The following is a 13,693-nucleotide window of genomic DNA, read 5'->3' as shown; positions in this document are numbered from 1 at the left end:
CTTTGCTCTCTGAAGAAAGAACAGGTTTTTTTTTTACATTTCATGAGATGTTGGAAACATTAGGAATTTGGTCTGTTTTGACATAAATCCATTATATAAAAGCTGCAGGTATTTCGATTGTCTATTTTAGTTTTCTGTTGGTTTTAGATCAGATGACTTGTAAGTACACTGAAGTACACTTAACTCATGTTTATTAATCCAGTTTAAGATTTAGTTGAGATTGAGTTTGTTTGGGACAAAATGCGTTATCATGCTGGATGTTGACTTGAAAATTGTTGAATATTCTGACATACACAAACCAGACTGTCTGGCAAAATTCCACAACAAACATGTCAGGACTAAGGTCACTCAGACCAATTTTCTCCAATTTTCAATTTAACTCGACATTTAATAAATCAAACAGTTTTTTTCTGTAAATGAACTATTGTAATAAGAGTTTATTATACAGGGCTATCATGACTTGAAATGTTACATCAGTACTCTGTACCAACAACACAATCAGAAGATTAGTAATTTACTGGAAGGGGCATATGATATTAAATAAACCCTCTTGATGTCATATGATGTCAGGTTGATTAGAATATGCTGCACACATCTTGATTGCAAAACTGCAGAATGTCTGTGAAAACAAGGAGTTGCAGACAAATAAATGATCAAATCCTTCATTTGTAAGTTTTACAGTTTCATTGTGTAGTTAAGAAGTAGGTTTATATTATGTACCAGTGTTAAATTAATCTACTGCTAAAGTAGGGCAGCACGGTGGCTAAGTGGGTAGCACTGTTGCCCCACAGCAAGAAGGTCCTGGGTTCAACCCTCAGGTGGGGTGGCCCAGGTCCTTTCTGTGTGGAGTTTGCGCCGGGTGCTCTGGTTTTCTCCCACAGTCAAAAGACATGCAAGTGAGGTAAATTGGAGACACTAAATTGTCCATGACTGTGTTCGACATAACCTTGTGTGAACTGATGAATCTTGTGTAATGAGTAACTACCGTTCCTGTCATGAATGTAACCAAAAGTGTAAATCATGATGTTAAAATCCTAATAAACAAACAAACAGCTAAAGTAAATCTATAATAAATATAATTAAATATACTATATAAAGTATATCTCTATCTATCTATATTATATATACTGGTGCTGGTCATAAAATTAGAATATCATGAAAAAGTTGATTTATTTCAGTAATTCCATTCAAAAAGTGAAACTTGTATATTATATTCATTCATTACACACAGACTGATATATTTCAAATGTTTATTTCTTTTAATGTTGATGATTATAACTGACAACTAATGAAAACCCCAAATTCAGTATCTCAGAAAATTAGAATATTGTGACAAGGTACAATATTGAAGACACCTGGTGCCACACTCTAATCAGCTAATTAACTCAAAACACCTGCAAAGGCCTTTAAATGGTCTCTCAGTCTAGTTCTGTAGGCTACACAATCATGGGGAAGACTGCTGACTTGACAGTTGTCCAAAAGACGACCATTGACACCTTGCACAAGGAGGGCAAGACACAAAAGGTCATTGCTAAAGAGGCTGGCTGTTCACAGAGCTCTGTGTCCAAGCACAAAAAAAAGAAAAAAGTGTACAAGCAATAGGGATAACTGCACCCTGGAGAGGATTGTGAAACAAAACCCATTCAAAAATGTGGTGGAGATTCACAAAGAGTGGACTGCAGCTGGAGTCAGTGCTTCAAGAACCACCACGCACAGACTTATGCAAGACATGGGTTTCAGCTGTCGCATTCCTTGTGTCAAGCCATTCTTGAACAAGAGACAGCGTCAGAAGCGTCTCGCCTGGGCTAAAGACAAAAAGGACTGGACTGCTGCTGAGTGGTCCAAAGTTTTGTTCTCTGATAAGTCAATTTTGCATTACCTTTGGAAATCAAGGTCCCAGAGTCTGGAGGAAGAGAGGAGAGGCACAGAATCCACGTTGCTTGAGGTCCAGTGTAAAGTTTCCACAGTCAGTGGATGGTTTGGAGTGCCATGTCATCTGCTGGTGTTGGTCCACTGTGTTTTCTGAGGTCCAAGGTCAACGCAGCCGTCTACCAGGAAGTTTTAGAGCACTTCATGCTTCCTGCTGCTGACCAACTTTATGGAGATGCAGATTTCATTTTCCAACAGGACTTGGCACCTGCACACAGTGCCAAAGCTACCAGTACCTGGTTTAAGGACCATGGAATCCCTGTTCTTAATTGGCCAGCAAACTCGCCTGACCTTAACCCCATAGAAAATCTATGGGGTATTGTGAGGAGGAAGATGCGATACGCCAGACCCAACAATTCAGAAGAGCTGAAGGCCACTATCAGAGCAACCTGGGCTCTCATAACACCTGAGCAGTGCCACAGACTGATGGACTCCATGCCACGCCGCATTGCTGCAGTAATCCAGGCAAAAGGAGCCCCAACTAAGTATTGAGTGCTGTACATGCTCATACTTTTCAGTTGGCCAACATTTCTAAAAATCCTTTTTTTGTATTGGTCTTAAGTAATCTAATTTTCTGAGATACTGAATTTGGGGTTTTCATTAGTTGTCAGTTATAATCATCAACATTAAAAGAAATAAACATTTGAAATATATCAGTCTGTGTGTAATGAATGAATATAATATACAAGTTTCACTTTTTGAATGGAATTACTGAAATAAATCAACTTTTTCATATTCTAATTGTATGACCAGCACCAGTATATACTATACACAACAACGTTTTTAAATTTTAATTTGGTGGTGTTGTTGCATGGCTGTCTTATTTTTTGTTGGCCATAGCTGTTGACTTCTCTGTGCCTATATAAAAAGCAGAAAAGGCAGCTTGTTTCATTCAAAGCAGCCTCAAACCTCACTGTGATGTAAGGCTCACCTCAGAAAGCAATGACCTATATGTCTCTAACATGTAAAAGTAAACTTTTGATTTCTAAACACTGTTATATGTGCATGTCGCCTCACCTGAATGTGTGCACTTAAAGATGCTTTCTGCTTGTGAATAGAAATCCTCTCCCAGTATAGAGTGGTAATCCATTTGGCTAGTGTGAACCAAGCACTGTGTGGCATCTTTAAAGAGAAGATCACTTTCACCATACTGCTGAGACTCAAACAGACTGAAGTCAGAATTTGGACGCATTTCCTGAAAAATCACACAACGGTATGTTTTAACATTAAAATATTAATATTTAGTATTTAACTGATAACTATTAGATAAATATTCACAAATTAAAAAAATAAGCAGTAAAAAGCAATAAAGTTGCATTAAAAAGCTACAGCTGAACCAATACATGAATGTTGCCTCTTATACTAGTAATTGTTGTAAGTAAAGCAAGTGTGGCCGTGAAAGAAAAACTAAGATGTTTATATTGTCTCATAAAAATTGCTACTGAACAGCGCAGCTACAAAAAAACTGACCAATCATAAGAATATCAGTTGACGAAGGACAATAATTGATAAATGAGACCTGTGACTTTATGAGAAAGTCATAAATGTGAGCAGTGAGTACGGGTCTTGTCATAACAATGTTGGGTGGAATGGCTCCAAGGTTACACGTCTTCCATTCTGTCAGTGGAGCCCGTCGTCCATCCACACACAGCAACTCAAAATCCTGGGCAAAGAAGCCTGTAGCCCAACCACTGCTGTTAAGATCTGCATATCAATCATTGACAAAAAAATTTGGTTGGCAAAGGTAAACGTTTTGAGAACCCACTCCAATAATTGGAGTAACATAAAACATCTTACTGTATCTGCGACCTAAGATCAATTGTTTTATAAGCTTTATGCAAATGTACAAATATGTATTTTTTTTCTTTTCACATTTAATCATCAGCGGTGACAGGACAAAGTAATATTAGTTATTTCAGTATCCAGTATCATCTATATAAACATTACATTTAAGCATGTAAGTGTTTAAAGATCTTACATTTAATGTTGCTTTCTAGGTTGTGATGCTCCATAAATGCCAAATCTCCAAAGCTTTTTCCACTGGGGTCTCCAACCAGGCACCTAAAACAGGGAGTCAGCATTATTACTGTACAAATAAGTAAAAAAGACAAAAAACACCCCAGCAGAGTGCACAGGGAAATTTAACACTAGACGCAAATAGGGTAAAATGTAATTAATTAATGTAACTAAATGTTATAATGTTTTGCTGATGATCTTACTCTGTTTTTCAGTTACCATTTGTGTATAAAAGGAATAATAAAAGATTCCTTTTTTACTGGCTTATTTTTATTAAAGTATATTTTACTTCATGTGAGTATATGTAAGAATCTTCGTCAGTGATTAGTTTAGTCTGTTAGAGCTGTTAAGGCAAAACAAAGGCCATGTTTTGTTGGAAATAAAAATGACAGACCAGATACACAAACTTACATTTAATCTATTTGTAAAGCAAAATAAAATCAAGCTGAGCACATTTGGGCCTTACTTCAGGGCACAGTAGTGGTTGAGTGGAAGTCCTGATTCTAACAAACAACCACAAAATCCATATTGCTAAATGACCTCTGCCTCTGTGATGAGGTTAGGAGTGGTTGTTTAGCTTTTCATTTAAATCAATTCAAGCAGCTCTAATTTATTAACTAGAAGTCATGTTAAGTGTTTCATAAACCTGCCAAATGTTAGAATGTACTCACCGCAGGGCTCCCATGTTCCCGTAGTAGCGCTCATTGTGGTTGTTGGTACATCGTTTAGTGGCAACTTCCTCTGTTCCACCTACACACACCTTACACATACTGTCCTCAGCTCCTGGCATACAGCCTTTCCAAAACACCTTCGAGTACACTAAGATCACAAATACACCCCTCGTTATTAGAACATTACACTATCCAGCATTAGGTGCTCAATATACACAGAGTCAAGTGATATTATAAAACTAAGCTAAAATATTTCAAATAAAGGCCTTAGTGAGGAATAATATTACCCTTAACCAGTAATTTCCTAACTTTGGGGCAGCTATGGGACAAACTAATTAACAGGCTTTCTAATTGACTGATACTACATGACTACTGGTAATTTTCTCTCTATTGCTACTGTTACCTCTGTTGGAAAGATGCCATGCAAAATTGCACTGTACCTGCATACAGTGACAATAAAGATTATATTCTATTCTAAATAAAGTAAACTACATAATGGAATGTAATAGCTAATAGAAAGATAATTATCACTGTTTCAAAATATTTTCAGTTTTCTCTGCTTTTAACCTAAAAGAATTTAGTGAGTATTAGATGAGTGCATGAGCTTCATCACTTTTACATTAGAAACTTGAGCTATTAGGCTTCTAATTTTACACTGCATAATCTGGAGTTATTTATGTCGATGACCCATGACCCACATTACTCTTATGGATGAGCTGTACTCTGTAAAACATATGTAAACTTAACATTTAACTGCTGAAATAGCTGGTTTGTTTAGTCTACCTCACTGTTTTAAATGTTGAATGTCTTAGCATTTGTTTCTTTGCATTTATTTTCTCACTTTTTGTATTGGTAAGAGGTGGAAATGGGGCAAACTGGACACAGTGCAAAAGTGCAAGTAGTGCAGTTGTTTTAAGAAATAGGTGAAGCTAAAAATGTTATTGCAAAAGTCTGTGGTCTAATCTGACTTCTGTCTTTAGGGGTCAAAAGTAGTGATAATTAGAGCACAGAACAGCAAAATTTTTCATAACCAGTGTCATGCTGTTGCACAATTATTGACTCTTGTATAAACCATAATCTGCTATAAGAGCTTTAAAGCAATTGTCCTAGTTTTAAAGAGCAATGCCTAGTTTACACTACACGATTTTTGCCCTGATTTTCGCTCACCGACTGGTCGGCGCTAGATTTGCAGGCTCGGGAGCAACTCGGCATCTGCTCGGCGATCGAAACTCGGCTCTTAATCGCTATGTGTGAACTACTCAACAACTCGATCTGAGCGCTCGGCGACTGAAGCGAGATTTCTAGCATGTCGAATATCTGAATCTGAGTTGCCCAACTGGCAATGAGTGCTATGTCGAACAGCCAATGAGAACGCAAGATACGGTGTGAGGGGAAACGCAGGGGAGAAGTTGTAAACAGGTGGGACAGGGGCACAATATAGTTTATATCAGAATACATCGGCATGCACACAAGTTTTACAGTATTTCTGACCTTATCGTTCTCTATAAAAACAACACCAACACTGCATTGAAAAAATATTTATTAACCTCCAACTCACTATTGAACAATCCATGCTGCTCGTGTAGCCAAATCCACTCAGATTCATTTATTTTTTCTCCTTGATTTTACGCTGCATATTACCGCACAAACTCGCTACTTGTTGACGTGCATTTTTGGACGTGATATCATTAAACCCCTCGTCACTTCTCGCGTTTGTTTTTGTGACAGAACGTAGTTTGGGAGACCAGAGAAGCTCGCCTGCGATTCCAGTTGGTGATAAATCGTTTAGTGTGCAACCCCCTATCGCCGATCAGTCGTGTAGTGTGAAATACACAATGACTTGAAAGACTCCCGATTATAGGAGATCCAGTGTGAACTGTACAGTGACCTGACGACTTGGAAAGTCGTGTAGTGTGAACTTGGCATTAGCTGAATTAAAAGTAATTGATTGTTTCTAAGCACTAGCTGGATTAAACATGTTTTACTGAAACACCAGAAATAAATGATAACAGATGAAGTCACAGCCAGTTACCAAGATAATAAATTAGGTATGCATAGTTATTTTTATTAATTCATTAATTTTTACCAATTAATTTACCCTAAAGTAGTGGAGTACCTTTGTTTGGTTCACAGGAACCTTTGTTATGTTCTGCACTCAGTGTGTGCTTCAAAGGCAAAACCCAGCCAGCAGGACTGTATACGTGACTGTGGCAAGAACGTCGGCCACCAAAATTCCCAAAATACACACTTTTGCTTGAGCGCCGTGCCACCGCCACACTATACACTGGTGGCAGATCTAAGGACAAAAATGCTTGTTTTAACAAGCCAAATAAGTACCACACACAATATATGTATAATATTGTAAATAATATTCAGTACATTATAATACCTTTATTACCTTTAGTTTCAAAATAGCTGTCTCCTGCTTCAGTGGATTCACACTTGGCCCCTTATGGACAGAGTCATTCGCAGGAACAGAAAAAAACAAATACATAATGAATAGAAAAATTCACAAACAAAACATGCAATGTATGTTCTTTGAATTTGTTTTACCATAATATTCAGTCACTACAGGGACAAGGCCACATTTTCCAGCTATAAAGGCATGTGTAGCATCCAGAGACACAGCATCCACTTTATCCCTCTGCAGAAAAATAAAAACATATGACCAACATATGACATATACTGATGAGGCATAACATTATGACCACCCCCTTGTTTCTACACTCACTGTCCATTTTATCAGCTCCACTTACCATATAGAAGCACTTTGTAGCTCTACAATTACTGACTATAGTCCATCTGTTTCTCTACATACTTTTTTAGCCTGCTTTCACCCTGTTCTTCAATGGTCAGGACTTTCCCAGGACCACTACAGAGCAGGTATTATTTAGGTGGTGGATTATTCTTAGCACTGCAGTGACACTGTGGTCTGTTAGTGTGTGTTGTGCTGGTATGAGTGGATAAGACTCAGCAATGCTGATGGAGTTTTTAAACACCTCACTGTCACTGCTGGACTGAGAATAGTCCACCAACCAAAAATATCCAGCCAACAGCGCCCCGTGGACAGTGTCCTGTGACAACTGATAAAGGTCTAGAAGATAACCAACTCAAACAGCAGCAATTGTAGAACTAAAAAGTGCTCCTACATGGTAAGTGGAGCTGATAAAATGGACAGTGAGTGTAGAAACAAGAAGGTGGTTTTAATGTTTTGGCTGATCTGTGTATTTGAGATGACTCAAAGCAACCTGTAACAACCTATAATTCTGCGTTATGCACATATATGCAAACGTTAATGTATAGTTATTGTGGCATAAACAAAAAGACATTTTTTTAGTTGTGAAACTTATTTGACTAGTTAGGACACAGTTTAAGAAACCAGTATTGGCTACAAAAATTTCAGGCTGTGATACTCCCCAAAGATGTCCAAACTTAATATCATACTACAATCAGCAGTTAAGTTTGTCTTACTAAACCTTGATCTGCTCAATGCAGTCACTCATAGATGAGGCTCTCACACACACGAGAGGATCAGACTTTATGCTAAGAGCCCAACGCTCACATTTCTCCTGTTCAGCATGACTTATACAGCACCATCTCACCACACTGTCCTCCAGAGAGCTTCCTAAACACAAAGAAACAATTGAGGGTTTTATATAGCATGATATACTGCTGCACCACATGAGAGCCCAATCTCTTACTTTTGGTTCTTTAAAGAATTTCTATTACATAAAATTTCTTTTAATAAGAGCTCAAATTAGCTGCTCATAAGCTGTCAATGTTGTCCAAAACTGCTGTATTTACCACTTATATAAGACTTATTGGCTATGAATCAATCACCATATATATTTCATATTCCAACACACCTAGTGTACCATACATATATCAAGTATCAAGTTAAGTCTATCTAATACCATTTATTGTAGGTGTGGAATGTACCTTCATGTCTGAGGCCCTTCAGTAAAGCAACATAGTCCAGTCCTAGAACCTGACTGATGTCTATGTCCTCTTGCAGAATGGACAGTTTATCCGTGACATCTCTAAACATCAGGTCACTCACCCCATACGCTGATGAACTAAAAAGCTGGAAACGCTCACGCTCTTTTCCTCTCTTGCCGAATGCCATCTAATAAACAGATTTGTAACTTGTAGCAAAAACATGTTAAAAACATTAAATTAAGACCTATCAGTTTGACAACATTACCTGAGCAGCTATCAAGAACCTGCGAGCAATCTTACGGAGGTTAACACGTGTGACCACACCACCACCAGGACCACGGCCAAGATTACAAGTGCTGAAACTGCTAAGCGGAGCTTGAGTACCGTCTGTGCACAACAACCTGTACTCGTCCTTCTCACTGTCTGAAGAGGGGGAAAAGTAAGCAAGAGTGGGACTGAGTGACTCTCAAAAGGTGCTTTAATGTATCCAGTCTTTGGCAGAATCTTGCAACACATTTAAAAACTGTTAAAGCATCTTTACTGCAAGACTTCATTTATACAGTGTGAGTCAGATTCATCATCACAATACAGGAGTAAAATTTTTCAGTTTGAAACAAAGACTTTCTTACTAAAAATGAATCAAGATGCTATAAAAATGTCAACCTGGTGTTCCTAGATCTGTTTTATTGCCAAAGTAAAATACAATAAATAATTAACGTTTTGTTAAAATGGAAATTGTATTAACCTTTTAAACTACCCAACATTGAGTGATCCACAAAAGCTACATCTCCAGCTCCTGACTGCAGGCACCTAAGACAGAGAGTAAGTAGAGGAGAGGTATACAGTAGAGACACAGTATGTGTGTGTGTGTGTGTGTGTAAATGTGTAAATGTGAGTATGTAGTTTGCATAGGAATGAGGGACTCAATTAATTTATGTGTGTTGGTTTAAACCTGAGAGCTCCTTGATTATGGTAGAACGGTTCATTGTGAGATGTCTCACAGTAGGAGTTTCTCTGTGGAACATATGACCTTTGACCTTGGCACTGGGAACACAGGCTATGCCCCATGTGTCCTGCTCCAGGAACACAGCTGCCATTGAAAAAGGCACTGACCGCTGACAGGGGACAGAAAAACATAATGATAACTATTACAAATAAAAGATGCAACAAATACAGCCTATGATGCAACCTACAGTTTATAGCTTTTAACGTTAGGAGACCCAGTCATAAGGGGAATATTAGTGGTTCTAAAGGAATCTAACTATTTAGCTAATCCAACAACTTTGGCTGCCATTGACAAATAGAGGTGACTGAATAATGACACACAACCCCTTTTTTTATTTTCTTGAACTTTTGCTTAGCTAACAAAAGTATAAGGAAATTAGCTGTAATGTTTGGCTGTCCCAATTAAAGTTTGTAAATAAAAGTTGGAACAGAGCAAAATAAGAGTAAAAAGTTTATAGAGTATTCAAATTATGCCATTTTCATGGGATAGCATGGTATCAAGATTAGGGTTTCATGACTGGGTATAAAAAAGGATTCACCAACAAATCATGGCTTACCAGTTAAGCAAAAATGAAAAAGAAACTTGCCAATTAGTGCAAACATTTCTTAATGCATAATAATTTCATTCTATTACCATCTACTGTACATAATATTGTTAGAAGATTCAGATAATCCGGAGAAATCATCTCTATGTAGGGAAAGACCAAAAACCACTGTTTAATTGTCCATGAGCTTCAAGCTTTCAGGCAGCACTGTCCCAACTCTTTCTTATTTGAGGTTGTAATTGGAAAAAGGAATTAAAACAGTGGCGGTAAAGATTCCTCTAACCAAACTTTTTTTGTTTGGTGTGTCTCAGACATCAAATTCAAAAATTACAAATGTGCAGCTGAAATCCGGGACCATTTGGGGGTCTGCACAGACATAATTGGATGTTGGCAAGGGGAGTGTTGCGTCAGGAAGGACATCCGTCATAAAAAGTCTGAAATGTGGACTAGAATCAAACGAAAACAAATGACCTCAATTCTAAGAATATATGGGCCGAACTGAAAAGTCCATGCTAGATAAACAACTAATTGTGTTGAATTTTGGTTGAACCTCTTCTTCTGAATAGTGGTGAAAAGTCTAACCAGAGTTGTGCTAAAAGCTTGTTAATGGCTGCCAAAAGGGTCTGACTAAGGTATAAAAGAGCTAAAGGACATATAACCCAATATTAGATTTGTTGTAGGTATACAGCCAATTATAAAACAGCAATAAATTGTTTATCTGCATTATTCCATTCACTCAATTTTAATCCAAATCTCCTAGCCTTTCTTAATGACTTCAGAGTAGTTTAGCATGAATAAACTAATTACCCTGACTGAGGGGCTGTCCTTCAACCCAGGGCAGGTAGTTGCGTGAAAGGAGGTGTCCTAAAGGCAGACTCCAGCCTGATGTCCAGCGAGCTCCACTGTGACAGCTTCTACTTCCCTTTAGAGAGCGGATGTCTAGTGAACTTGTGTTCCTCACAACCGCTACTGCCCGAATACAGCCACCTGACGAAGAGCACAAACAGCATGACTCTACCACACTATAGGACCAGTATGTGTTTTGACCACACCCATAGTAAACAGGTGTATATAATGAATAATATAAAATAAGGAGACTGTTATAGCCAAAAAGGGGGGCTAACCTCATTTTAATACCGTTTTGTTTTGATCATATAATTTATCTGTGTTTAAGAAGCTGGATGACTAAAGGTGCAACAAGAAATAAATGCTGACAAATTAATCATCACATTGTGCAATTCTATAAACAGTGCTGAAATGCTATGATTATTGAATATTACATTATTTTACTACCATCACTGTAGATTTCTTTGGCCACTGCTGTGAGACCAAACTGCTTTACTGCAGAATAAACCTCTCCAGCATCCAGAGTCACAAGATCAGCTTTATTATCCTGAAACAACAGCATGAAAAAGCCTATGTTTAAATCATGTTTAAATTTACACAATTTTGTCTTTTGACTTTGTACTTATTAATATTACCAATACAATGTAATTAGAAGCACTAGAAGGTGTGCAGTATAAAAAAGCTGTAACACACCCGTATCCTACTGAGACAGTCAGCTGTGCTGTAGGTTCTCACACAGGACAGTCGGCCCAAGGATGTAGCCGTAGCAGGAGAAAGGACAGCTAAAAGTGCTTTAGCCAGGTCTGCACACTTCCTCTGCTCCGGCTCTGACACTGTACACCAGCGCATTTTCTTTGCTGTACAACAACCCACACAACAACTAAACTAAATAGCTGCAAAGGTCAATATACTGGTAATTGGTTAAAATAATATTGATTGAGCATTTATAATGCAATTTACTACAGCATTTTAAAGAAAACAGTATTTGTCAAATGATTGGATTATTTATTACAATATTTATTCAAAGATAAGATTGTTGAGATTCAAGTCAGAGATTGGTTAGACAGCTAACCTAGAGTTTTGTCCTGTTGAAAATAACAGTTTGAATTGATATAATAGTCATTTTTACCCATCAATCTGTGCTATATCACCTACAATAAATAAAAATGTTTTTAGTTTTTTAAAGATTTAATACAAAGGTATTTATTCAATACTTTGTAAACACATTTTTGCAGCAGTTACAGCTCCTCAGCTCAGAGCAAAAACTTCTCTTCAGACAAGTCTCTCTAAGTTCTGCACACCTGAATTTGGGCAGTTTATTTCATTATTTGTATAAAAAGCTTCATCAGGCTGTATGGTGAGCATCAGTGTACTGCCATCATCTGTCTCTCCACAAATGTTTAGTGAGTTAAACTTGGTGTGATTTGCCCTGAAGTCACTCCATTGTTGTTTTGGTTATATGCTTTGGATCATTGTAAACCGTTGTCCCAGTCTGTGTTTACGTGAGCTCTGGAGGAGGTTTTCTTCAAGAAGGTCCTGCATTTGACAGCATTTATTCATCCCCTAAATTTTACATATTGCTTTATCGCTGCCTCATCTCAGCCCCATAGCATGATGGCTATTCCTTGATCATGTTTCAACATAAGGATAGTATTAGATGAGTGATGTGCTGTCTGTTTTTATGTGGACATACTGCTTGCTGTTCTGCCCAGTGGTTAAAATTCTGTCTTATCAGACCAAAAAAAATTCCTTATGTTATCAGATTCTTTTACATGCCATTTAACAAGCTTCATGGAATGCTGCAGAGATGGATGTCCATTCTATATGTTCTCCCACTTCTGCACAGAATATCTGAAGCTTTTTTTAGTGACTATTGGGTCTTAAACCATGAAAACTTTAAAACATGCTTTTGCTCATATATTCATACTATATACTATAAACAACAAATACATTGTATCTAGTAAATATATGCACAGAAAATCTATTAAATAAAAAAAAAACAATTGTTTTCTCTCATTTCATATAGAGAAGTGATATTTTGTGTTCAAATAGCACTTCTCCCAAGCTGTACCAATAATTTCCATTAAAAGTAAAAACAGTTGACAACAGCTGGCTTAAATGTCTACAGGTTGATTGTAATTAAGACTGTAAACCTACCCCACACAGCTGTAGAGAGAAGAAAAATGAGAAGTCCAGACACTCCCTTCATCATGATACTTTTTAGTTCACTGTATTGAAACTAGCGCACACCGACGTAGTAGTAAGAACGGCTCCATGTTGCCAGATTGAGCTATTTCCTTCTTAACCGTTCAAATAGGCAAGGCAATTTTACACTGGATTTTGGAACACGGCTGTGAGAATTTACTTCCATTTAGTCTCAAGACCATCAATGAGGTAGGGCACTGCTAGCGAGCAAAGATGCTGGATTAGGTAGATGTTAGTGCTCTGCGCAGGCCAAACTTGATTGACCAGTTGATCAAAAGGGCTTTATGAGGGCTATATGATAATAAAAAGCATGTAAGTCCCACAGTTCTTTATAATGTGATTCTACAGAAATAAAATTGACTTTCGGTGAACGTTAACATTCCAGCGCAAGTAATGAACAACATTTGCAGTTGTCGCTATGCATTTATGAAAACAGCTCTCTTTTCACATTCACCAAACCAGATTTGATAGGAAATGCCGTGTGCATTCCTCCAGCTTGTGCTTGGCTAATTTGCAGCTGTTTAAGCTTAAAAATCT

General features: G+C 37.6%; 1 protein-coding gene across 3 annotated transcripts; it reads right to left on the bottom strand.

The window, feature by feature from the left end:
* Window positions 1-450: 450 nt before the first annotated feature.
* On the bottom strand, window positions 451-13,588 carry sxph (saxiphilin). Of its 3 annotated transcripts, XM_062997900.1 has the most exons (17): window positions 13,109-13,588; window positions 11,645-11,808; window positions 11,399-11,498; window positions 10,913-11,092; window positions 9,508-9,670; window positions 9,301-9,365; window positions 8,821-8,978; window positions 8,556-8,742; window positions 8,093-8,241; window positions 7,170-7,260; window positions 7,015-7,065; window positions 6,733-6,912; window positions 4,617-4,764; window positions 3,908-3,990; window positions 3,449-3,633; window positions 2,947-3,124; window positions 451-619 (listed from the first exon to the last, which is right to left on the bottom strand). In XM_062997900.1, the coding sequence occupies exons 1-17, from the start codon at window positions 13,161-13,163 to the stop codon at window positions 576-578; spliced, it is 2,181 nt and encodes a 726-aa protein (XP_062853970.1). In that variant the 5' UTR covers window positions 13,164-13,588; the 3' UTR covers window positions 451-575. The 3 variants fall into 3 exon arrangements, with proteins under 3 accessions (XP_062853970.1, XP_062853971.1, XP_062853972.1); XM_062997901.1 differs by lacking the exon at window positions 6,733-6,912; XM_062997902.1 differs by lacking the exon at window positions 451-619 and having other exon boundaries at window positions 3,052-3,124; window positions 3,535-3,633.
* Between the last annotated feature and the right edge of the window lie 105 nt (window positions 13,589-13,693).

Source organism: Trichomycterus rosablanca, chromosome 6, assembly GCF_030014385.1.
Source record: "Trichomycterus rosablanca isolate fTriRos1 chromosome 6, fTriRos1.hap1, whole genome shotgun sequence".
In the NCBI taxonomy this organism is placed as follows: Eukaryota; Metazoa; Chordata; class Actinopteri; order Siluriformes; family Trichomycteridae; genus Trichomycterus; species Trichomycterus rosablanca.
Note: the sequence above shows the minus strand (reverse complement) of the source record. Positions and strands in the feature narration are given on the sequence as shown.

Excerpts from the sequence above, each read along its gene's own strand:
- sxph (XM_062997900.1), bottom strand. The coding sequence starts at position 13,163 with ATGATGAAGGGAGTGTCTGGACTTCTCATTTTTCTTCTCTCTACAGCT. Across the intron at positions 11,809-13,108 it reads TCTCTCTACAGCTGTGTGGG|CAAAGAAAATGCGCTGGTGT; the intron begins GTAGGTTTACAG and ends GTTGTTGTACAG. Across the intron at positions 11,093-11,398 it reads CAAAGAAATCTACAGTGATG|GTGGCTGTATTCGGGCAGTA; the intron begins GTAGTAAAATAA and ends GCTCTTCGTCAG.